At 45.4% G+C, this 27,294-nt stretch overlaps 1 protein-coding gene across 1 annotated transcript; it reads right to left on the reverse strand.

The window, feature by feature from the left end:
- Nucleotides 1–435: 435 nt before the first annotated feature.
- Nucleotides 436–13,512, reverse strand: LOC145357052 (insulin-like growth factor 1). Its single transcript, XM_080210120.1, has 4 exons — nt 13,424–13,512; nt 9,886–10,033; nt 4,938–5,104; nt 436–2,972 (listed from the first exon to the last, which is right to left on the reverse strand). The coding sequence occupies exons 1-4, from the start codon at nt 13,466–13,468 to the stop codon at nt 2,760–2,762; spliced, it is 573 nt and encodes a 190-aa protein (XP_080066246.1). The 5' UTR covers nt 13,469–13,512; the 3' UTR covers nt 436–2,759.
- Nucleotides 13,513–27,294: the final 13,782 nt, after the last annotated feature.

Below are 27,294 nucleotides of genomic sequence, written 5' to 3' on the forward strand. Positions count from 1 at the left end.
CCCCCACCCCCTCCCCATCCCTCCCAGGCTTCTCTACTCCACTGAAGGTATTGGCTGGTGCAGGTGTTAGGACACTAATGTTCCTGAAAGACTTCTTGCTGAACTTGTCAATGGGCACCAGATCTCTGATCCCTCAGTAGGAGCCCTCTCTACAGTGTAGAAGAATTAGGACCATCTGTACTAGGCCCTTCAGGGATCAGAGAATGAAGCAGAACTCTTGTGGGCTACATGATTGAGCCCATCAAAGCAACCTGAAAGCTTCAGCTGCAGGCTAGAACTTTAGGCTGCTCTCGGTATAACTGCTAGCGCATCACAGCAAACAAAACCACCCGCATCCCCGCAGAAACTATACGATGCAAAAATCCTGCCTTACAAATAAAGCAAACATACTATTTCAGAAATGGAATTAGACTGCCAATACATTTGCACATGGTGTTAAATGCTGCAGAGTTTTATTTTCTGTCCAATAAAAATTCAAAGCCTGTTCCTGGCTTGCTGCTGATGTACAATGCATCAATTTCACAAAGCGTACAGAATTATAAATAAATACAAATAGAAAATGACAGCACAAATTTATTCATTGTATCTCAAAGACCATGACAAGGGAACAGAAGAGTTTCATTGGTTGCTCTATGTATTGACATTGTGATAGGGGCAGGAAGATTCCTTCAATGTGTTTTTTTCTGGGAATAATCAGCTTTCTGGTTACTCCAGAACAAATCATCCTGACACTTGTTACTCTGTCATGGAGGGAATGGATCTATCTGATTGGCTAGGTAGATGATGCGAATGGGGATGGAGGGATGTGGTTCAGGGTAAAGTGTGATTGAGACTGTTTGCTTGCACAGAGGGGAATAGTGGCACTAACTGGTTGAACCAAGGTGATTGTTTCCGAATCTCAATGTGATCTGCACTCAGAGGGATCTACTACATCCTCAGCCAAGTCTCTGCTCCTTTGAACTTGGAGGATCACAGAATGACTCTTGTGATGCTAATGGACAAATATTTAACCCAATCAGTGTCATGATTCCCCCTCCAACATTCTGACATTCTTCATTGTTTCTCAGCAACTTGCCTGTAACACAGCAAAATATCCCAAACTCTGAGCTAGAGGGCAAGAGGACAGGTGACAGCTTGGTCAAAGAAGCTCTAAAGAAAGAAAGAGAGGAGAAAGATGTACAGGTTTAAGGAGAGAATTCCAGAGCTCAGGATCCACACATCAACAGCGGCCAAAGCACAGCTGAGAGTTTCCCATCTGATGAACTGGGACAGGACTGAAGATAAGGCAGTTTTGCAGAGATGGAAGACTCCCTTGGTAGTGGAGCGGATGTGGGATTGGAAATTCAGCTCTGGGTCAAATAGGATGGTGAGGCTGTGGCCTAGCTCTCCTTCAGTCTGAGATAATGCCAGGGACAGGGATAGATGCCAGGGAAAAGCAAGGTCGTAAAAACCCATTGAGCTGGCGGTGAGTAGATTTCGAAATGAGTATTCCTGAGCCTCCATCCCCTAACACAGTTAATGGTCATTCCAAAGTGATCATGGACCAATAGGATTTATCTTTGCACACTGGAAATGAAAACATGTTGTGGATTATAAAGTATATTATCAGTTAGACGTACTGAAGATGAGTGGGAGAGTGGTGTAATGCTGCGTAACATAACATGAATGCATTATAGTAATGTTACGCTTAAACCTAGTGTTGTAGTGTAATACTGAAGTGTATTGCTGGTACACGATACTGGAGAAATTACAATTAATACATACAAATAACCCAACAGGCATTAAATACACGTGCAGAATATTTGACATCAGACACAATTGATAGCCACCACTTGCTGGGATCAACTTGTGGCAGTGAAATTCTCAGAACTCTCTTCATTAAATAAGGTGCACCGATAGTCTTTGTGGAACTGTTCAATTGGACAAGTCCTTCAATTTCATTTTGCTTCAGACTTTCCAGAGTGCTGGTTCTGGAGGAAGTGCCCACTGCAAATGTATTCACACCAGCCTCTCAGCAACCAGCATGCATGTGCCTGAACTGTTGCTATCCAGCAACCTTGGGAAAGATTTCTTACCAACCCCACTGCCCCCACCCCCAACCCTCTACACCATCCACCACCACTCCTGCCAACTCCCTCCATCCCCCTCCTTTCCCACCACACTTTATTTCAATCTCCCATGTACCAATTGAATATACTGTTTCTAGTCAACTCTCTGGTCAGTATAATCAGCTGGTCTGCCCACTGAACCAGTGCTGCTGATCAATGACTGCTTCCTTCTTGTCGGTATCTGTGAAGACACAGCCCTCTTGTATTCTGCTGCAGGAGGCTGAGTGTGTTTGTGTGTTACATTTTGTCCAAATGTCTTCATACATCTTAAAATGAGTCCAAAAAGAGTAGCGTTCAGTTACCGGGCCGGGGGCAATTTGAAACGGAGAATTTTGAAGCTCTCTGTCCCTTGCATTGTAGAGTTTGAGAGTTCCTTTATTCTGGTTATTAATTCAGGTGTCCAAATGGTACTGGGGGACTATGAGATTGTGGGGTTGGTGGAGTAAGGGTTGATGAAGAGTATGGGGAAAACAGATCAAACTAGCTTGCCCTAAAGCAAAGAGCAAAATGTTTCATTGAAAGAGGAGGCATTGGTTCATTCCAACTCCATTTTCCATTCCAAGTTTCAACACTAGTGTTGAATTCACAGTAACATTGAACAGGAAAGGGCAGTGGAAAATAGTGCATCCTGCCTTTGTGCCTTCCTCGTTACTATCGCAAGTTTCTTATCTGAAGTTCTGGAGCATTCTTTGGTGACTTCCTTAACAGTTCCATCAAAGGACTCTGGGATGGACTCAGATCCTGTATTACATGTTGACTTCCTAACGAGGTCCTGCTTTTCGCCAGTGTTTTAGGTCTCAGTAAATCTGAAATCCGCTTGGTAGACTTGGAGGTCTCTTTATACGAGTCCTTTGAATTTTCAACCTGAAATGAAATTAAATAAGTTTCATTTTGCCAGAACGATGCTCCAAAAGGGCAAGCATGTGCTGATGGGAATTCACACAATCCCTACAGTGCAGAGGGAGGCTATTCAGCCCATTGAGACTGCATGAACCCTCTGAAAGAGCATCTTACCCAGACCAACTCACTACCCTATCCCTATAACCCTGCATATTGATCATGCACAATTCTCCTAACCTGCACATCTTTAGACACTAAGGGACAACTTACCATGGCTAATCCGCCTACCCAGCACATCTTTCGGACTATGGGAGGAAACCAGAGCACCTGGAGGAAACCCACGCAGACACGGGGAGAACGTGCAAACTCCACACAGTCACCCGAGGCCGGGAATTTGAACCCGCACCCCTGGCGCTGTGAGGTAGCAGTGTTAACCACTGTGCCCCCGTGCATCCCACAGCTGTGTTTGTGGGGTCTGGACAGTCAGGAGTCCAGTCAGAATTAGAGTACATTTCCAACCCTTCCCTAATTCTCTTATCAACACCTGAACTGACACAAAGTTCCATAGCAAGAGCACTGTCTGTCGCATCGCCAGAGGAAGTACAAGGAAGATCTACAAGAGTTTTTTTTAGGACTACGAACATGTAACTGCAGTAAGATTGAACAGGCTGGATTTCCTTTCTTTAGGAAAGGCACAACGAAAAGGATTCAATAACCCAGAGCCCAACAGTTCCAAATTGAAATGTTTCCAGGATGTGGAAGGGTTTATGAAGCACCTTCAGAATGCAACAGATCTCTGTTTCCCCCAACTCACTTCCCCAGCCTTCTCCTCCCCATCCACTTCCTACCCAGCATTCACACTCATACCCCAACTGCCCCCAAACCCCCACTCCCCTCTCCATCAAAACAGTTTGAGAATATCACCGGAATTCTACTGCCCTCCCCGCCATGGGAATCAGAGCGGGCGAGGGGCGGACAATGGGAAGGTCCATTAACCTCAGGTGGGATTTTCCAGTCATGGATCAAACAAGGCCATAAAATCCTGCCCTATGAATTCAGTCTTAACATTCTACTAATAAAAGATGTGAAGCTATCAGTTTTTTATAAAATTCCAACTTGTTCAGTTATGGTGACACAGTGGTTTGCACTGCTGCCTCGCAGCTTCAGGGACTCAGGTTCAATTCTGGGCTTGGGTCACTGTCTGCGTGGAGTTTTTGCATTTTCCCCATGTCTGCATGGGTTTCCTTGGGTGCTCCGGTTTTCTCTCACTGTCCAAAGATCTGTGGATTAGGTGGATTGGTCATGCTAAATTGCCCCTTAGTGTCTCAGGGTGGATTGGGTTGGGTGAATTGTCTTAGGTTGGGTGGATTGGCCATGGTAAACGCATGGGTTTACAGGGATAGGGCAGGGGTGGCGTTGGTAAGGTGCCCTTTCGGGGAGTCAGTGCAGACTTGATGGGCTGAATGGGGTCTTTTTGCACTGTATGGATTTGATATTTTTCTATGGTTCTATAGTTATGTCCTTTGTCAATCAGTCTGGGCCTTTAGGTGGCAGTCTAATGGTGAACTCTCAATTATATTCTAAAGTGGCTGAGCAAGCTCCGAATAAACTGTAAAAAAACTATCACCAGTACAGTCAGCTCATCAGGAGAAGCAGCAGTGCCAACCTTGTCAGATAATACATTAATACACCAGTAACAAAGGTTAACAATTAGTGACAATTAGCGACAAAAATCACACACTGCTTTGTTCACAGTTAAATGGATGGAAATCACAGGCTGTTGAGCCTCAAAGTGGGAATGCCATCACACCTTGTTTAACTGACAGTGACCCTCAATCAATATCACCCTCCAGGGGGCTTTCCTGTTCGCATCCCTGGTCCACATCACTCCACACCTGCTTCAGTCAGCTGAGTGTTGGGCCAGTGTGAATGCCGGCATTGGCTTTAGCAAAGGGAATTGTAACTCACTGCGGAGTCTGAGGTCCTCACCTGGGGGCTGATGGTGGTTAATGGCGGCACAGATCGTGATGTTCGAGGTGTGGCACAGTACGATTCCAGTAACTGCAGGTCACAGCTTCGAAAGCAGCATTCCTCCACGATGCCTTTACTCTGCCGCTTTATGCTGTACTTGTATTTTATGTAGGAGGAAGTTTTACCTGGAGAGCAATGGGTCACAGTTATTGCTGGCATTGTGCAACAACACAGCATTTCCCCATCAACCATTACCTGGCCCCTGAGGCAAACACCGACTCCTAACCCGCCAATCCCAACATGATGTCATTATTGCCTGAGCTAAGGCTATTAGTATCCAATAATTTCTAATTGGTCAGGCCCAAATGTTCACAGCGCCAGGCCAGACCCGAGGCAGTCCACACCTGGACAGACAGCAGGAATGTTCTAACTGATGGAGTGAGGAAACTTAGCACAAATTAATGAACAGGAGGTTTGGAGTGAAACTCAGTGCTATTTGACTGTTGGAATGATCAGAATTCAGTTAGACTGAGAGTAGATATGGAAATGGGCAAAGATGGACCAAGATGGACAGCATTAACAATTTCACTAAGCTAAGATGTGGTTTGGTAAAAGTGGAATAAAACCAGCTCCTTGAAGGTAAATCTGTGTCAGTGCAGTGGATGGAATTCAGGGAGACAGAGATGCTTCAGAATAAACCTGATCCCACAAAGAAAAAGGGTGGCACTCCCAAACTGAGGTGCCCCTGGATGTCTAACAGCAAGAGGTGGAGATGCCAGCGGTGGACTGGGGTAAACACAGGAAGAAGTCTCACAACACCAGGTTAAAGTCCAACACATTTTTTAGGTAGTAAAAGGCACTAGCTTTCGGGGTTTGCCCCTTTGTCAGGTGAGTGGGAGTTTTGATCACAAGCAGGGCATATAAAGGCACACATTCAGTGTGAAATCTAATCAGTATTAGAATTGATTATTGCTGTAAGGCGCAGAAAAAATTTACCGGAATATTACCAGGAATGGAGAATTTTTTGCTATGAGGAAAGGTTGGATAGACTGGAAAAGATTTAATTAAGATGTATAGAATTATGAGGAACCTAAACAAAATGGATAGGAAAGTTCTAAAAGGGAGGGCAATAACCAGGGAGCATAGGTTTTAAAGAAGAACACCTTGTGGAACAGTGGGGTTAGTGTCCCTGCCTCTGAGCCAGAGGCTCCGATTCAAGTCCCACCCTAGGACTTGTTGGCATTCATGATGCAGTCAAACTGGATGAGGGTCAAGCTGTAAATCGGTCCAAACATGCCAATGGTTGGCAGTAAGAGCAGGAGAGACTCCTGGTTAGACATGTCTCTGGTGGCAGGTTAGTGACAGGAAAATTCTCACCCTGGGAACAGGTGAAAACCTGCCTTGCCCACCATTAGATGCTGGAAGTGAAACAAAATATATTGAAAGCAATTAACAGATGCAGTAGAGAGGAGTTGAAAAGAAAGATTTTTCACACAGATCTGGACCTCACTAGCTGAAAAGGTAATAGAAGCCAAACCCTTCAGGCATTTATAAAACATTTGCATATGCACTTGAGACACTTTAAACTAGAGAAGACAGAACAAGACCTAGAAGGTGGGATTAGACTAGTGAGCTATTTTACAGTTGCCATGGATACTGCTGTATCATAAATCTTTTTATGTTTATGTGTTTCTCAGTGAGGAATCTCAGTAATAAATGTGAATTGTGGATTGGAAAATCAGCATTATTTACCTGGTAGCTTAGGGAGAATTATTTGGTTCCTAATGGATTGTAGTAAAGAAACTTAAATGTAACGAGTTATGTTGCAAAAAGCTCAAGGCACTTTGAATGAAGTGTTAGCAATCAACATGTAACATCAAACCCTGTAAGGGTATATTAGGACAAGTTATAAAAATCTTCAAAGTAAGTGGTTTGACAGAGTGCTTGAAAGGAAGAAGGTGGAGTGTGTGGGGGGTGAGAAAGCAAAAGCGGCCAATGCTGGAACAATAAAAATTGAACATAGGAAAGAGATCAGAATTGAAGGGGTACCAAAAGATTTCAGGGTTATAGCGGAAGGAAGTGAGCAAGCCCTGGATGAATTTGATAACAAGGTTAAACACTAAGGAGCTCAGTGCTAATCACATGGTGAGGCTAAGGGGTGGACTAACTGTCAGATTGGAATGAGAAAGTGAGGTAGTGCCTGTGAAATGAGAACTCAATCCAATGTAACTGATGAAATTAAGTGAGAAAGATTTGACACCTAACTGGAGGACTGGGGAAAAGAGTTTGACAACAATGAAACTGAGTGCTTATGAGGAGGAAATGCAATACAAATGTAGCTGATGGATTGGAGTGAGTAAATTCAAACTCAGTCACAACAACAACAGCATCAACAACTTGTAGAATAAAAGTTACCGGGAACATAATTTAACACCAAATTGTAGTGGTACATTAAGACAGTGCACCAAAAGCTTGATCAGTGAGATAGTTTTATGCAGGAGAGGAATGTATAAAGATTTAGGATGAAATTCCAGAGTTTAGGGCAAAGGTAGCTGGAGCCATTGGTTGAACAATAGAAATCAGGGATGCAGAAAAGGCCGGAATTGAATGAGCACAGTGACCGTGGAGGGTCTGGGGAAGGTCACAGAGAAGGACATGAGCGATTTGAAAACCAGGATGAAAATGTTAAAGTTATGGAGTTGCTAGGCCTGTAGGCAATGCAAGGCCATGAGTGCGAGAAGTGATGAGGGAACAGGATTTATGAATTGAGGATCGGGACAGGAAGCTTTGAATGGCGTCAAGGTGAAGGGTGGGAGGCCAGCCTATGGGGTGTTGAAATAGTCAAGCCTAAAATGAGGATTCTCAGCATGAGGGTAACTGGAGGATTAGAGTGAGGGCCATAGAATCATAGATCCCTACAGTGCAGAAGGAGGCCATTCACCCATCAAGCCTGCACCAACAACAATCCCACCCAGGCCCAATTCCTATAACCCCACATATTTACCCTGCTAACTCCTGACACTAACATTCAATATAGCATGACCAATCCACCTGACCTAGACATGGTTGGGTGGGAGGAAACCGGAGCACCTGGAGGAAACCCAGACAGACACGGGGAGAATGTACAATCACCACACAGACAGTCACCAAGACTGGAATTGAATCCAAGTCGCTGGCGCCGTGAGACAGCAGTGCTAACCACTGCGCCACTGTGTCACCCAATACGTATATAGAACTAGAAGGAGATCATTAAACGCCTTAAGCTTGTTCCACCATCCAATAAGATCATGGCTGTTCTGTATCCTAACTTGATCCCCCCAGCATTGGTACCATGTCATTCTAAATCTCTAGCAATCTCAGATTTTAAAAACCATTGAGCCAGGTTCTCCAATCTCGTCTGTTCCCATCCCAGTGTAAATGAGAGCAGAGAATTCTGTGTTCCAGTCAAAACTCCATTCAGCAGCACTGGAGAATCCCAGCCACAAATGAGGACAAAGATTTTTGATGATTAATTGAGCTAACATCTTCTTCATAGAATGATAGAAACCCTACAGTGCAAAAAGACGCCATTTGGCCCATCAAGTCTGCATCGACCGCAATCTCACCAAGGCCCTATCCCCATATCCCTACATATTTACCCACTAATCCCTCTAACCTACGCATCTCAGGACAGTAAGGGGCAATTTTTTTTAAGCATGGCCAATCAACCCACACATCTTTGGACTGTGGGAGGAAACCAGAACACCCGGAGGAAACCCATGCAGACATGAGGAGAATGTGCAAACTCCACACAGGCAGTGACCCGAGCCGGGAATCAAACCTAGGTCCCTGAAGCTGTGAAGGAGCAGTACTACTGCTGTGCTACCGTGCCGCCCTGAGTTACCGTGCCGCCGTTATTGGACAGAGTTCCATAATTATACCACTCATTGTGACAAGAGTTGCTTCTTTTCTCCTGAATGGTCTGGCTCTGAGTTTAAGGCCACATCCCCTTGTCCCAGATTCTGCCACCGGTGGAAAATGTTTCACCAATCCACCTTATCCTTTCCTTTCAAAATCTCTAAAACCTTCGGTCTAATCGTTCCTCAACTCCTACATTCCAGGCTTCATTTATCTAACATAACATTGTAATTTAATATTTGGACTCCCAATAACATCCTGGAACCTGTGCTGCATACTTCTCAACTACAATACATTTGAAAACAGGGAGGGAAAGTTGTTGCCTCAATGGATTGAAGTGAGGGAATTGATGACAAACATGGTCAGAGGGTGGCAGAGGATCGAACTGATCGAGTGATGGAATGTTAATGTTAATGTAATTGCTGAACAGGAGTCAGGCATTATGGGGAAGAGCAGGGAAACTGAGGCCCAAACCAAAATGTGGAACAGGCTCGATGGGCTGAGCAGCTGACTCCATTACTGTTTCTTATGAAACTATGAACTGGTTCTGACTTTCCTAGTGAGCATCTTTAAACACTGCGTGGCGACATAATGGTTAGCACTGCCGTCTCACACTGCCAGGGTCCCGGGTTCAAATCCCAGCTTGGGTCACCGTCTATGTGGAGTTTGCACATTCTCCTCATGTCTGTGTGGGTTTCCTCTGGATTTTCCGGTTTCCTCCCACAGTCCAAAGATGTGTGGGTTAGGTTGATTGGCCATGTTAAATTCCCCCTTCATGTCAAGATTACAGGGCTAGGGCTAGGGTGGCATTGTGGTCGGTGCGGACTCGATGGGCTGAATGGCCTCCCCCCTGCACTGTAAGGATTCTATGATTCTAAACACAGGTTTAGACGTTCACAAACAAGTCCCAATTTAGCTGCCAAATGAGTAACCAGCAAAGTGAAAACAATTATTTTCTAGAATGTTCTCCACTGGCCTCTAGAACTGTACACATTAATTGAAATTAATGAACAGCAGGGTAAAAATGGAAGATACGTGTCTAAATTAAGAGATGTTCATCAGAACTTACTGAAATAAAATCCCCGGTCGCCACATACAAACTGAAGTGTGTCCACAAGCTCTGATCCACAGAGGGTCTCACCAAACACTGCCCAGTGGGGCACAGCCATGAGGCACAGCAACAGGTACAGCATCCAGAAGTGGTTCAGTGCATGGACCTGTATGGATTGAAAGCAGACATCAGTCTCACTCTGATTCTCCCACCACTGGCTCGAGATTCTGGGTAGCGTAAATATGGCTGCCCACACAGCAAGTATTATCAACAGGGTCATACAGTCCACACCAGCCCCACCATGCCAGTCCATTCTGCATCAACTGAACCCGAACTTGGCCAGTTGTCAGGGTATTAGAATGCCCTCCCTGCCCACACCCACAAACTTGCCCCTTCAGGACCGATGTCCGAGGAGAGATTGAGTCAGTTAGGATTACATTCTCTGAAGTTTCGAAGAATGAGGAAGGATCTCATAGAAACCTATAAAAGGTTTCCCAGTGATGCAGAGTCTCGAACCAAGGGTCACAGTTTAAGGGAATGGGGTAAACGTTTTAGCACTGAGATGTGGAGGAATTTCTTCCCCTAGAGAGCGGTCAGCCTCTGGAATTCACTACTACAGACAGCAGTTGAGGCCAAAACCTTGTATGTTTTCAAGAATCAGTTAGAAAGAGATCAAAGGATATGGGAGGAAGACTGGATCAGGCTAATGAATTGGATGATCAGCTGTGATCACAATGAATGGTGGAGCAGGCTCAAAGGGCTGAATGGCCTGCTCATGTTCCTATTTTCCATGTTTCTATGGGATAGCGTATACACACACACAGTCATAGGATGGGATAGTGTACACATCACACTCATCATCAGGTGGGATGGTGCACACACACACGCGTCACAGGGTGGGATAGTGTACACACACACGCGTCACAGGGTGGGATAATGTACACACACACGCATCACAGGGTGGGATAATGTACACACACGCGTCACAGAGTGGGATGGTGTACATGCACAAGTGGCACAGGGTGGAATAGTGTATGCACGCGTCACAGGGGGGATAGTGTACACACCCGTCGTAGGGTAGGATAGTGTACACGTGTGTCACGGGATGGGATAGTGCACACACGTGTCACAGGATGGGATAGTGTATACACGCATCACAAGATGGAATAGCGTACACATGTGACACAGGGTGGGATACTGTACACACATGTCACAGGGTGGGATAGTGTACACACGTGTCACACGGTGGGATAGTGTACACACGCGTCACAGGGTGGGAAAGTGTACACACGTGTCACAGGGTGGGATAGTGTATACACACATCACAGTGTGGGATAGTGTACACATGCTTCACAGGGTGGGATAGTGTACACACGCATCACAGGGTGGGAAAGTGTACACACGTGTCACATGGTGGGATAGTGTACACACGCGTCACAGGGTGGGAAAGTGTACACACGCGTCACAGGGTGGGAAAGTGTACACACGCGTCACAGGGTGGGAAAGTGTACACATGTGTCACAGGGTGGGATAGTGTACACACATGTCACAGGGTGGGATAGTGTACACACGCGTCACAGAGTGGGATAGTGTATACACACATCACAGCGTGGGATAGTGTACACATGCTTCACAGGGTGGGATAGTGTACACATGCTTCACAGGGTGGGATAGTGTATACACTCATCACAGGATGGGATGGTGTATACACACATCACAGCATGGGATAGTGTGCACATGCGTCACAGGGTTGGATAGTGTACACATGCAATACAGGGTGGGATAGTGTGCACATGCAGTACAGGGTGGGATAGTGTACACATGCGTCACAGTGCGGGATAGTATACACATGCATCACAGGGTGGGATAGTGTACACACACGTCACAGGATGGGATAGTGTACACATGCATCACAGGGTGGGATAGTGTACACACACAGGCACAGGGTGGGATAGTGTACACATGCATCACAGGGTGGGATAGTGTACACACACAGGCACAGGGTGGGATAGTGTATACACATAAGCACAAAGTGGGAAAGTGTACACACGCAGTCGCAAGTTGGGATACTGTACACATGCAGTCACAGGGTGGGGAAGTGAACTCCTACAGTCACAGTGTGGGATAGTGTGTACATAAGACACAGGTACTGGGTAGGATAGTTTACACACATAAGCACTGAGTGGGATAGTATACACACACAGAGGGTGGAATTATACATGATCTGTATACAGACTACAGACAGAATCTTATTTGTACATTCACAGGCTATGGACACACATAACACAAGTTATACACCAGACTTTAAACAAAGCATACACTGACCCCTCATAAACTATTTTCAGATTGCACACAGACTGTCCATAAACTGTGTTCAAACTGGACACAGACTGCACACTTACACATTTATGTCCAGGCTGGTCACAGATCATACAGACTCTGTATACAGACAGAAATAGTCAATATTAAACATATAGCATTACAGATTTCACGCACACTCTACACGGGGACAATTACAGGACTCTCCCTTTGGACTAAGGAATCCTTCCAAATAACTATTTTAAACTTGTTTTGTTCACTTCCTTCTGTCAGGACAAACGCTCCTTCACTGTCTCAGTAATTTTAGATTTACTTTAGTCATTTGTTTTTGATAGTCTGCAAGACGTTGCAGTTTCAGAGAGCTCTCTCACTCATTGGACTGCCTGCCAAACCAGCTGTAAATATTTCTCTTGCCTCTGGTAAGCGAGTTAGCACACAGATATTTAACCAATTAAACACAACTGACAATGTGAGCAGTTTCAATCAAGATCATGAAATGGTTCGAGTTTTCACTTCTCCCTAATCACTGTGCTTTTGCCAACATTAATTACCCTCCTGTAACTGTCTTCAACTTCCTATGACATGAATAGAATCAGTTAGGAAGACTTGTGTATGAGTTTGAAAATCAATTCTTAAAATCTTGAATATTTCTCTATTTTTTTGTTTCTATCTGTATTGTTCTCTGCCTCATTTCACCAGATCCATGTCCCTCCTCTCCCTCTCAATCTCTCTTTCTTACTCCCTCTTTCCAATCTTTAGGATATTTTCTACTGACTGTTTCTCAAGACTTGACTTTTTGCTGTTTCAATTGCTTCACTTTTGTCTTTTTTCTCTCTCTCTTGCACTGTTTCTTCACTTGTCTCTCCCTCTTCTCTGTCACCTTGCATTCATTTTCCTAATCTCTCTCTCTTCCTTGGGCTCCCTCTCTACCCTTCCCTTCAGCCCCCAGTACTTCCCATAGTTACTTTCTACAATTTGTTTGTTTGACGCGATGAATAGTTCTCTACATCCAGTAAAGGCTGCACTTCAGAAATGATATCCTAGTAAAAAGAAAACATTAACATTTCTACTTGGATGCCAAAAAGCCCAGTTATTGACAGAAAAATAGAAGACCTCCCAAAAGTAAAACATGGCTTTTAACCAAAGCCACAAAATTTAGCAAAATAACACTCATGGCCACGGGTTGCCTATAAGCATCATGCACTATGTTGAAAGAGATCTACATAAAGTGGGTCACCTTCAGTGCACAACGGCAGCAGATGGAGCTGTGTGTAGGGTTCATGGTGGAGTTTGCAGTCCGACTCTCCTCCCACACTGATCCTCGGATTCTGCTAATGATGTGCTGGATGGCGAACTCCCGCATTTTTATAGCACAAGGGGGAAGTTCCTTCCCTCAGCTGCACCCGCCCACCCGAGCCCTCCACATACTTATCAAAGTTTAATTTAGGCAAAGAAAAACACAGTGGCTATGCTTGCATTCCTCTGTTAGATTAACACAACCTGCATTTTGATTTGCCTCCAGTTTTTTCAATCTGGTTATCAACACAGCATATTTAATTACGTTAGCCAGCCCTGCTCTTGGCAGGTTCCACTAGACACTGCGTGGATTCAATTTGATCCACTTTTTGATGATCTTTCCCTGAATAAGTCCCTGTAACACGGCCCCGTCGATCCTTATTCCTTGCACTCTCCAATGATTTGTGCTGATGTTTCAGCATCTCAGCCCCTCGAGGGGGACTGTGCGGCCACTGCCCAGGTAGGATGCCAGCTTTACCCCAGATCTGCATTAGTACAAGCACTCTGCAGTTGGCCTCAGTACCCTGGTGTTGGTGTGTGCAGAAAAGAGCCCAAATTCCTGCTCTCCTCAGTCTCTGCTGACTCCAGCTGTGGGACATCAGGGTCAAGGCAAGAACAGCTATGATGGACTCTGTGGCTCGATGGAGTGCTTACTCCCTCACTCACAGTTACACTGGAACTCTGTCCAACTGCCAGGGAGAAAGGTGTGCAACATTTCATCATGTGCGTCAGGAATGTCCGAGCATACCTCACCTCCAATTGCTTCTGCAGCCTCCTTACCCTTGTTAAGACATTAAATGTGGTGTCCATGTTATGCAGAGCAAGATCCCACTGAGTCAGGAGCCACAAGTGAGTATTTTTTCAGTGATGTGGGTTGAGGCGGGAATATCGAGAGGAAATAGGAAACTCCCCGCTCTCCTTTCAACAGAATGGCACAAGTGTTTTTTGGGATACTTTTTCACTACTGTGTGTTGCTAGGACAGTACTTATTGCCCATCTCTAATTGCACTTTATAAAGTTGTGCTGAGCCACTGCAGTACAAGATCCCTTCACAGTGCTGTTCAGGAGGGAGATCCAGGAATTTAATCCAGCGACAGTGAAGGAATGGTGATATATTTCCAAGTTAGGATGGTGAGTGGCTTGAAGGGGAACATCCAGGCGGTGGAGTTCCCATGCGGCAGCACGGAGACACTGCTGCCTCACAGCGCCAGGGACCCAGCTTTGATTCTGGCCTCGGGTCACTGTCTGTGTGGAAACTCCATTCTCCTCATGTCTGCATGGTAACCTCCAAGGCGTTGATAATGGGGGATTCGGTGATTATAATGCTATTAAACATTAGGGAAGATGGTTTGATTCTCTCTTGTTGGAGATGGTCAGTGTCTAGCATTTGTGTGGTATGAATGTTATTTACCACTTCTCAGCCTAAGCCTGGATATTGTCCAGGTCTTGTTGCATTTGGGTATTGTACGCATTGTGTAGGCAGTGTAGTTGGTGACATAAAATTTGAAAGGGATATTGATAGACTAGGTGAGTGGGTAAAAATGTGGCAGATGGTTTTTAATGAAAACAATTGAGAGGTTATCCATTTTGGACCGAAAACAGATAGATCAGAGTATTTTCTAGATGGTGTGAAATGAAATACACTGGGTGCTCACAGAGACTCGGGGGTGGTGGGGGGGTGGGGGGTGGGAGGTGGTGGTGTGTTCAGGTGCATAGATCTTTAAGATGCCACACAGTTGCAGAAATTACTCAAAAAGGCTATACGTCTAGAGGACTGAAGTATAAAGACACAGAAGTTATGCTGCAGCTAAACAAAACCCTGGGAAGACCCCACTTTGAATCATGGTGAACGATCTGGGCACCACATATTAGGAAGGATATATTGGCCTTGGAGGGATTGCAGCGTAGTTTACAGGAACGAAATGTGGACTTCAGGGGTTAATCTGAGGAGTGATTATACAATCTAGACATGCTCCTCTGGAATTTACAAGCTTAAGGGATGATCTGATCGAAGTCTTCAACATATTTGCAGGAAAAGACAGAATAGTTAAAGATAAGCTATTTCCACTGGGTTAAGAGATTCTAGAACTAGAGGGCACAATCAAAAAATTAGGGCCAGACTTTAATTTCAGGGAAAATGTTAGAAAGCATTTCTATACCAAAAGGGTGGGAGAGGTTTGGAACTCTCTTCCACCAACGGCAGTTGATACTAGATCAGTTGTTATCTTTAAATCTGAGATGGATAAGGTGTGATTCTCCCAGACTGCTGCACTACTCTTGAAGCACACTGGGCCAGAAGACATCTCAGGCTTCCTGCTGGGCGTCCAGGCCTTCACGTATCCCTGGGGCCATGATTCTGAGTGTCATCAGCTTCATGCCAGAATTTGACATAGAGCTGATTTCAATATTTAAATCTAGATTTCCGTTTAGTACTGGGCCTGAAACTGAAGCCTCCAGGCCCAATAATGTCTCCCCCCAACTCCAGCGGGGTTTACTCCTGCTCCCCACGAACAGGGAACAGGTTGCCCGACCCCACTGGAGGGAACAGAAGCCATTGAGACCCCCTCAGGAGGTCAAGGGTATGGGAGGGATGCCCCCTGAGCATTTTCAGCCAGGCAGTGCCAGTCTGGTACCCTGGCACTGCCCAATGGGCAAACTGGCAATGCCCAAGAGGCACTCTGGCACCACCTCTTGGCCAAGAGGGTTTGGGGGGGTTTGGTTGGTGGGGATGGGAGGGTACTGCTGCCACTCTGCATTTGGGATGACTGGGAGAGGGAGGGAGTTGTTGATTGGGGCTTTCCATTGGGATTCGGGGCGATGGGGATGGGGTCAGGGCTATCGAGGGTGGGAGCGGGGGGAGGAACATTGGGGCTGGCTGGAGACGTCCGGGAAACCAGCGATGGGAGGTTGTGGGGCCAGCAATCTGGAGACCCACAGCATGGGGCCACTGTGCGTGTGCCGATCGACAAATGCACAGTGGCCCACTCAGCGCTGTGCTGCCGGCTTCTCGGGTGGGAATAGGCCCCACCCACTGACCTTCAGATGGAATTCCTCTGGGGCACTTTTCGGCGCAGGAGCTTAAATGGAAAATTACAATAAAAAAAACCAGCTGGAGTTACTCCTGTTTTCACACAAACTGGGGGTCTAGAATTTGTGGGGGAGAGTCCCGGCCATAATGTTTTGTGAAGCAAAGGTATTACTGGATATGGGCCAAAGGCAGATATATGAAGTTAGGCCACAGATCAGCTATGATCTCATTAAATGGCAGACAGGCTCAAGGAGCTAATGGCCCCCTCCTGGTTCCTACGTTCCTATCACATGGATCCCTAAATTATTCTCCCCTGAATCTGGTTTCCAATGGGGGTACCATACGCATACACACGGGTCAAGGTAGGTGTAGGAAAATGCTTTGTTAAGATGGTGGCGCGGGCTCGTTGGGCCAAAGGGCCTGTTTCCTGTGCTGTGTTGTTCTTTGTTCTTTGTTCTATTACTTCAGTACCTGAGGAATCGCGAATGAAACTGAACACTGCAATCATCAGTAAACATCCCCACTTCTGATCTTATGATAGAGGGAAGGTCATTGATGAAGCAGCTGAAGATGGTTGGGCTTAGGACACTACTCAGAGACTCCTGCAATGATGTCCTGGAGCTGAGATCATTGACATCCAACCACCATAAACATCTTCCTTTGTGCCAACTATGATACCAGCCAGCGGAGAGTTTTCCCCTAATTCCCATTGGGGTGAATTTTACTGTCTCGCCTGCCACGGGAATCGGAGCGGGCAAGGGGCAGACCATGAAAAGGTCCGTTGACCTCAAGTGGGGTTTTCCAGTTCAGGACAAGCAAGGCTGGAAAATCCCACCCATTGACTCCAGTGTTACCAGGGCTCCTTGATGCCACACTCAGTCAACTTCTGCCTTGATGTCCAGAACAGGAACTCTCACCTCACCTCTGGAGTTCAGCCCTTTTGTCCATGTTTAAACCAAGGCTATAGTGAGGTTAGTTGCTGAGTGACCCTGATGAAACCCAAACTGGGCATCACTGAGCAGGTTATTGCTAAGCAGGTGCTGGTAGATAGCACTGCCGATGACCCCTTCTATCACTTTACTGATGATCGAGGGTAGACTGATTGGGCAGTAATTGGCTGGGTTAAATTTGTGTACAGAATATACCTGGGCAATTTTCCACATTGTCGGGTAGATGTCAGTGTTGTAACTGTACTGGAAGAGCTTGGCTAGGGGAGCAGCAAGTTCTGGAGCACAAGTCTTCAGTACTTTAGCTGGAATGTTATCAGGGCCCACTGTCTTTGTAAGTATCCAGTTCCCATAACCGTTTCTCGAAATCACATGGAGTGAATCAAATTGGCTGGAGGCTGGCATCTGAGATGCTGGGGACCACTGGAGGAGGACAAGATGAATTGCTGCAAATACTTCAGCCTTATCTTTTGCACTGATGTGCTGGGCTCCTCCATCATTGAGGATGGAGATATTTGTGATGCCTTCTCCATCACCATTCACGATTGGATGTGACAGGACTGCAGAGTTTAGATCTGATCCGTTTGTTGTGGGATCGCTCAGCTCCGTCTATCAGTCCCAGAAAATGTTGTCAGTGTCCATGGAGCTCAGCCTCAATGTGAAACAGAATCTTCCAGAATGGAGGGTGACGGCGGGCCAACACTGAAGTGAAAATAAATGTGACACATGGCAGCCTTGACAGGAAGTACCATGGCCACGAGTGACAAGCTTTCAGCAGGATATGCAGTGGTGAATAAACGAGCCTCAAATATCTTGGATAAGTGTCATCTCATGTGAACAGTCCAAGAAAATACCACTGGCAGCGCATCAGTTATTCTTTGTCTAATCAGGGCTGGTCCCAAATTATTAGAGTACATGAGTAATATTTTTGCTTCAATTACTTACATCTGTTTGTGTAATTCTGGATCACTCATTGAACTGTTTAAGGACAACTAGTTACTTTCGTTCCACTGTAATCCTCCATGTCACAATCAACAATAACAAATCAGTGATGTTTTCCTTTTATTGCCAGCTTTTCCCTCTACTGAATGAACAGTCTCTTTCTGGGATATTCTTCTTGCTTCCCTCTGTATTTGTTTGCCAAGTGCATGCCCAGGTGGTGAGGAGACAAACTGGCTGGTTTTCCAAGGAAGGCATTGTACTTGAACTCATTCCTGTTCTAATCTGACAAGATCTTGAAGACATAGAAACTAGAAGCAGGAGAAGGCCATTTGGCCCTTCGAGCCTGCTCCGCCATTCATTTTGATGATGGTTGATCATCAAATTCAATATCCTGATCCCTCCTTCTTCTCATATCCCTTGATCCCTTTAGCCCCGAGAGCTAATTTCCTCTTGAAATCAGACAATGCTTGGCCTCAACTACATTTTGTGCTAGTGAATTCCACATATTCAACAGCTTGTGTGTGAAGAAGTGTCTCCTCACTGGGACAGAGTTGAAAGAATGGATATTGAAGGTAGAAAGGCACATTGAGGGAGTGGATATTAAGGGCTAAGGAACATAGTGACAGCGTGGATATTGAAGGTACTGGAACACATAAAAACTAAAGTAGGAGTGGGCCATTTGGCTCTTTGAGCCTGCTCTGCCATTCATCTTGATCATGGCTGATCATCAAATTCAAAGTCCTGATTTCCACCACCCCACTTTCCTCCCATATCCCTTGATCCCTTTAGCCCCAAGAGCTATGTCTAATTTCTTCTTGAAATCACATAACATTTTGGCCTCAAGTGCTTTGTGATAGTGAATTCCACACATTCACCACCCGCTGAATAAAGAAATTTCTCCTCACCTCAGTTCTAAAAGGTTTATCCCTTATCCTCAAACCCTAGATCTGGACTCCTTCACCATCGGGAACATTCTTTCTGAACCTACTCTATCGAACCCTGTTAGAATTTTATAAGGTTCTATCAGACACCCTCTCACTCCTCTAAAGTCTAGTGAATATAATCCTAACCAATTTAGTCTCTCCTCATATGACAGACTTGCCGTTCTAGACATCAGCCTAGTAAACCTTCACTGTACTTTTGTCTATAGCAAAGATATCCTTTGTCAGATAAGGACACCAAAAGGACACAATACTCCAGGTGTGGCCTTACCAACACCCTAGACAATTGCGGAAAAACATCCCTATCCCTATATTCAAATCCCCTCTTATGAAGGTCAACATACCATTTGCCTGCTGTACCTACATGCTTACTTTCAGCAACTGATGCCTGAGGACACTAAGTCTCATTGAGTGTCCACCTCTCTCAATTTACACCTACTCAAGTAATAATCTGTCTTCCTATTATTGCTACCAAAGCAGATAACCTCACATTTATCCACATTATACTGCATCTGCCATGCATATGCCCACACACAGCCTGTCCAAGTTATGCTGAAGCATCTTTGCAACCTCCTCACAGCTCACCCTCCCACCCAACTTTGTATCATCCGCAAATTTGGAGATAATACATTCAGTTCCCTCTTCCAAATCATTAATATATAATGTGAACAGTTGGGGTCCGAGCACAGATCCTTGCAATAACCCATTAATCACTGCCTGCCAATCAGAAAAAGACCCATTTCTACCAACTCTTTGCTTCCTATCTGCTAACCAGCTTTCTATCCACCTCAACACATTAACTGCAATCCAATGTGCAGAAGAGATTCACTGGAATGGTACAATGGATAGGGATGTTTCAATTACATGCAGACTGGCAAAGGTGAACTTGCTCATTACTTTAAGTGGTCATAAAGTTATGAAAATAAACATCCTTCCAAAAACCACATCAAAATAGATGACCCTATTATAACCTTATAAAGCAGATCAAACAAAACTTGTTTGGGAACGGAGAGAGCGTTGGAGGAGTACAGAGAGAGTAGGAGGGATCTCAAATGGGGAGTTAGGAGAGCAAAGAGGGGGCATGAGATGGCTTTGGCAGGTAGGGTTACCAAAGGCGTTTTACTCCTATCTTAAGAACAAAAGGGTGGCTAGGGGTAAAATCGGTCCTCTCAGGGACAGATGTGGGGAATTGTGCTTAGAGGCAGAGGGAATGAGGGAGATCCTGAATGAATACTTTGCGTCGGTATTCACGAAGGAGAGGGGCTTGATGTCTAGTACGGTCATTGAGGGAGCGGTAGACCAATTGAAAGATCTATCGATTACGAGGGAAGAAGTGTTAGGGCTTTTAGATGGCATTAAAACCGATAAATCTCCGGGGCCCGATTGTATTTATCCTAGGCTGCTTAGAGAGGCGAGGGATGAGATTGCTGGGCCTCTGACGCGAATCTTTGTCTCTTCTTTGGACACAGGTGAGGTCCCAGAGGACTGGAGGATAGCGAACGTGGTACCATTGTTTAAAAAGGGTAGGAGGGATAGCCTGGGTAACTATAGGCCGGTGATCTTAACGTCAGTGGTAGGTACGTTGATGGAGAGGATTCTTAGGGATAGGATGTACGCGCACTTGGAGCGTTGCGATCTGATTAAGGATACGCAGCATGGCTTTGTCAAGGGGAAGTCTTGCCTTACGAATCTGGTAGAATTCTTTGAGGAGGTGACAAAAACGGTTGATGAAGGATGAGCCGTTAATGTCGTCTATATGGATTTCAGTAAGGCGTTTGACAAAGTCCCTCATGGTAGGTTGGTACAGAAGATTAAAGCTCATGGGATATGTGGTCAGGTATCTAGATGGGTAGAGAACTGGCTTGCAAAGAGGAGTCAGAGGGTAGTAGTGGAGGGGTCTTTTTCTAGCTGGAGGTCTGTCACAAGTGGTGTGCCGCAGGGCTCAGTACTGGGACCTCTTCTCTTTGTAGTGTATATAAATGATTTGGAAGAGGGAGTAGGTGGTGTGATCAGCAAATTTGCTGATGACACCAAGATGGCTGGATTGGCGGGCAGTGAGGAGCAGTGTCTGGCAATACAGCGGGATATTGATAGGCTGGTATATTGGGCAGATACGTGGCAAATGGAGTTTAATCAGGATAAATGTGAGGTGATGCATTTTGGCTGGAATAATGTAGGGGGAAGTTATATGATAAAGGGTAAGCCCATAAGGAGTATAGAATCGCAGTGAGACCTGGGGGTGCAAGTGCACAAGTCTTTGAAGGTGGCAGTACAAGTGGAGAAGGTTGTGAAGAAAGCCTATGGTATGTTAGCCTTTATAGGAAGGGGTATAGAATATAAGAGCTGGAGTCTAATGTTGCAGTTGTACAGAACGTTGGTTAGGCCGCATTTGGAGTACTGCGTCCAGTTCTGGTCGCCTTACTACCGGAAGGATGTGGAGACTCTGGAGAGAGTGCAGAGGAGGTTTACCAGGATGTTGCCTGGTATGGAAGGACTGGGGTATGAGGAAAGGTTGAAGAAATTGGGGCTCTTTTCCCTTGAAAGACGCCGACTGAGGGGGGATCTAATAGAGCTATATCAGATTATGAAGGGTATAGATAGAGTAAACAGAGGTAAGCTATTTCCTATGATAGAGACATGTAGGACAAGGGGCCATGGACTTAAGGTGAGGGGGGAGAGGTACAACACAGATATTAGAGGGAGGTTTTTCACACAGAGGGTAGTGGGGGTATGGAATGCTCTGCCAAGTAAGGTGGTGGAGGCAAACACGCTAGAGTCCTTTAAGAGTAACTTAGACAGGCACATGAGTGAGTTGGAGATGAGTGGATAGAGGAGATCCTTTTAAATAAGGGTCATTAGCATTGGGGAGTTCCTGGTAATGTAAATAGGTATAGTATGACAATAATGTTTTTTCTCTTTTCATTCACAGGTTTTAAGTCGGTCCACCTCGTGTCCAACGAGGGGCATACACGCGATGGGTCGTACTGGGGTTGCTCTTGGTTGTTCGAGATTGGCCTCATGTCGTTAGTGTGTGCCTAAACTGGACAAGATACTGGGCAAGACGACAGCTCAGTGACTATCACTGATTGCTGTGCAGACACATGGATTTGGGCCGGTGTCTGTGGGAGTTTACACATTCTCCCCGTGCTTGCGTGGGTTTTCTCCGGGTGCTCCGGTTTCCTCCCACACCCCAAAGATGTGCTGTTAGGCTGATTGGCAGGAATAAATTGTCCCTAAATCAGTTTCCCTCAATCTGGATGGCCATAAAACATTAGACGGGGTCGTGGGTGGAGGGGGGACTGGTGGTGTTGAGATGGCGGCGCGGGCTCGTTGGGCCGAAGGGCCTGTTTCCCACGCTGATTTGTTCTTTGTTCTTTGTAAAACTCTCAGTATCTTTCATAGGTTCATCAACAGATCCTCCACTGGTAGTTTTCTGAAAGTAAGAAGTCTCACAACACCAGGTTAAAGTCCAACAGGTTTATTTGGTAGTAAATGCCACTAGCTTTTGGAGTGCTATTCCTTCGTCAGGAGAGTTTTGATCACAAACAGGGCATATAAAGGCACACATTCAATTTACAGAATATTGATTAGAATGTGAGTCTTTACAGCTAACCTACTATTCAAGTCTTAAAGGTACAGACAATGTGAGTGGAGATAGCATTAAGCATAGCTTAAGGAGATGTGTATTGTCTCCAGACAGGACAGTAAGTGAGATGTTGCAAGTTCAGGCAAGTCATGGGGGTTACAGATAGCGTGACATGAACCCCAGATCCCAGTTGAGGCTGTCCTCATGTGTGCGGAACTTGGCTATCAGTCTCTGCTCAGCCTCTCTGCGCTGTCGTATGTTGTGAAGGCCGCCTTGGAGAACGTTTACCCAAAGATCAGAGGCTGAATGCCCATGACCGCTGAAGTGTTCCCCAACAGGAAGGGATCAGTCTTGCCTGGTGATTGTCGAGTGGTGTTCATTCATGCGTAGCCGTTGCATCTGCATGGTCTCCCCAGTGTACCATGCCTCGGGACATCCTTTCATGCAGCATATCAGGTAGACAACATTGGCCGATTTGCAAGAGTATGTACCGGGTACCCGGTGGATGGTGTTCTCATGTGTGATGATGTCATCCATGTCGATGATCCGGCATGTCTTGCAGAGGTTGCTGTGGCAGGGTTGAGTGGTGTTGTGGTCACTGTTCTCCTGAAGGCTGGGTAGTTTGCTGCGAACAATGGTCTGTTTGAGGTTGTGCGGTTGTTTGAAGGCAAGAAGTGGGGGTGTGGGAATGGCCCTGACGAGATGTTCGACATGTTGAAGACTCCGGAGAAGATGTCATAGTTTCTCCACTCCGGGGAAGTACTGGACAACGAAGGGTACTCTGTCCACCGTGTCCCGTGTTTGTCTTCTGAGGAGGTTGGTGCGGTTTTTCGCTGTGGCGCATTGGAACTGTCAATCAACGAGTCGAGCACCATATCCTATTCTTATGAGGGCATCTTTCAGCATCTGGAGGTATCTGTTGCGATCCTCCTCATCTGAGCAGATCCTGTGTATACGGAGGGCTTGTCCATAGGGGATGGCTTCTTTAATGGGTTTAGGGTGGAAGCTGGAGAAGTGGAGCATCGTGAGGTTATCTATGGGCTTGCGGTACAGTGAGGTGCTGAGGTGACCATCCTTAATGGAGATGCATGTGTCCAAGAATGTAACCGATTCCGGAGAATAGTCCATGCTGAATCTGGTGATGGGATGGAACTTGTTGATGTCACCATATAGTTGTTTCAGTGATTGTTCACCATGAGTCCAAAGGAAGAAAATGTCACTGATGTATCTAGTGTTTAGCATTGGTTGAAAGTCCTGTGCAGTGAAGAAGTCTTGTTCAAGCCAGTTTTCTGAAACTCAGCCAAACATCCATAATGAGGCAATCTGGCAACAGTATTCATAGAAGCAGTTTGAAAAGATGGCTAACATTCTGATTTTTTCCCAAATAATCTCATTATGAATGCTTTGTTTAACTCCAAGAGTAATTATTTGACTCAGCTCCCCCCTTTGTTTGATTGGCATCTTTATTACCTTGTAATAAGTTATTCTGGTTTTACAAAACTTGTTTGTTTGGACAAAATTAAGGAGTAAATCTTTTTTGTTATTGCTACTGTGACTGGCTTTGTTTGTTTAACACCCACATGATGTTATAAGATGAGTAATTTTTCTAAAGGGGCATTTTCAAAGCCTTTTGTTTATTGTTTCAGAAGTAGTTCAGAGACTTACCAGGTTTGCCAATTGCTCATTAGTTCTGTTCATGGTGGATTCTGGGAGAATGGGCATGATGGATGTTGAATGGGAAACATGGGTGATATGAGGGGGCATGTAGAAATAATAAGGGATTAGGAGGTGGCATTAGCAAGAGCTTTTAAGCTTACCTGACGAAAGGTTCTGAACTCCACAGCAATCTTCCCACAACTGACTTACTGACCTGAACTGTTATGGAGTCATAGAATCTGTACAATGTAGAAGGAGGCCATTCAGCCCATTGAGTCGGCACCAATTCTCCAACAGAGCATCCCACTGAGACCCGATCCCCATCACCCCATGTATTTACTCCACTAATCCCCCTAACATACGCATCTTGGGACACCAAGGGGAAATGTAGCCTGGCCAACACGTGCTCACACAGTCTTCAGGAACTCATTCAGTTACATGAAAATACCAAAGGCAGGACAGTTTGATTTTCCGGCAAGGAATTAAATCGCCAATCCAAAGTCACAAGTCAGGTTGCAATTCACCACACTTTTCAATTTCCTGGGCAGCAAAAATCATCCAGGAATTTGAAAATTACAACCCTGCCTGCCTCAACGACAGCCTTTAATTCTGTTCTGGATCGAGAGACTAAACTTCAGCTCCTTGTGTCTGTTTTTATGGCAGAAGAGATCTGAACATCATGGAAATAACTGGGTAACCAAGGATCTAAACGCGAAGGGGAAATGAAAGTAATCAGTATAAAAAAAAAGCACTGGAGAAATTAACAGGACAAAATGACAACAAATCCCTAGGATCTGCATCATCAGGCTTAGAAAGAGGTAGCTTTATAAATGGGGTGGCTCGGTAGCATGGTGGTTAGCACTGCTGCTTCACAGCTCCAGAATCCTGGGTTCGATTCCCAGCTCGTGTCACTGTCTGTGTGGAGTTTGCACGTTCTCCTCATGTCTGTGTGGGTTTCCTTCGGGTACTCCGGTTTCCTCCCACAATCCAAAGATGTGCGGGTTAGGTTGATTGGCCATGCTAAGAAATTGCCCCTTAGTGTCCAGGGATGTGTAGGTTAGAGGGATTAGTGGGTATAACATATGGGGATAGGGCCTGGGTGGGATTGTGCTTGGTGCAGACTCGATGGGCCAAAGGGCCTCTTTCTGTGCTGTAGGGATCTATGAGCTGCAGAGATAATGACCTACCAAAATTCCTTAAATTTTAGAATGATTCCCAAGGGTTGGAAGCTAGCCAACATAGTCCCACTATTTAATAAAGGAGGAATCTATAGGCTCTTCACTTAACACCAGTAATAGATAACATGCTGGAATCAATAATGAAGGACATTTAGACAATCTAAATATAATTAAAGCAGAGTTGACAGGGATACGAAAAGAAAATATGATAAATATGTTTGTTTTCTGAGAATGTAAGAAAGAGGCTGGATAAGGGGAAACCAGTGGTTGTAGTGCATTTAGATTTTCAAAAGCTTTTTCAAAGGTGCCATGCAAGAGACATGGGAATTACAGGATAAACATGGATTAAGCATTGGTTAATGGACAGAAAACAAAATGCAAGGATAAACAGGATGTTTCTGGGTTAGCAGGCGACAACTAGCAGGGGACCACAAGGATCAGAATTTGGGCCTCAGTTATCTACAATCTATGTTGACTCAGAGAAAGGTACTGAATAGACATTCCCAAGTTTGCTGATGCTCCAAAAGTTAGAGGGAAATTGAGCAGGAAGGAGGAGAGAGCTTTTGGAGGAACAGAAATGTCTGCTGAGTGAATAAGAACAGAGCAGTCAGAGTACAATGTGTAAATATATCCTCTTCTCTCAGTACATTGACTGCTGTGTCAATGTTATTTCTGCCGCTATCCTGGATTGGTAAACTTCATCAACTTTGTTCCCCTCTCTCACCTTCATGTGGTCTTTCTCCAATTCTTCTCTCTCTGAGGACAGTTGATTAACAAGTATGCACTATAAGCCATTGACTTCCACAGCTACACCTCCTCAGATCCAGCTTCCTGCAAAGACTCTATTCCATTTGCCCAGTCTTCCCGTCTCTGTCACATCTGTTCTGATGATGCTACCTTCCATTCCAGAGCTTCTGACATTTCTTCCTTTTCCTTCAACCAAGGGTTTCCCCACCATGTGATTGACAGCTCCCGCACTTCTCACTTCCCCACTTCCCCTTTCTTCCAAAACTGCTTGTGCCCACCTTCCCCCTCAAACTTCTCTATTTAACTGATCATCTTCAGCCATTTCTGCCATCTCCAGCATGATGTCACCATTAAACATACCTTGCCCTCCATTCCCGTCATTCTGAAGGGACCATTCTACTGCAGATAGTACAAGAAAAAGGCATTGAAGTGGATGATCAGCCATGATTGTATTGAATGGTGGAGCAGGCTTGATGGGCTGAATGGCCCTTATGTTTGTGTAGTCTCTCCAGGACACATTGGTCTGCTCTTCAATCACCACATTCCCCTTCCCGTGGAACCTACATGTGCAAACATAAAAGATGCAAACCTGCCTTTTTAACCTCCTCACTTCTCACCATCCGAGACCCCAAATGAAACTGCAGTTTCTGTGTACTCTGTTCAATTTAGTACGTTGTAGTCACTGCTCATGGTGTAGTCTGCTCTACATTGGGAAGATCAACTGCAGATAGGATGGCCATTCTGAGGAATGCCTTCATTCAATGTGTAACGGCAATTCCAAGCTTCC

Source organism: Carcharhinus amblyrhynchos, chromosome 22 (assembly GCF_965287045.1).
Source record: "Carcharhinus amblyrhynchos chromosome 22, sCarAmb.v2.hapA, whole genome shotgun sequence".
Lineage (NCBI taxonomy): Eukaryota > Metazoa > Chordata > Chondrichthyes > Carcharhiniformes > Carcharhinidae > Carcharhinus > Carcharhinus amblyrhynchos.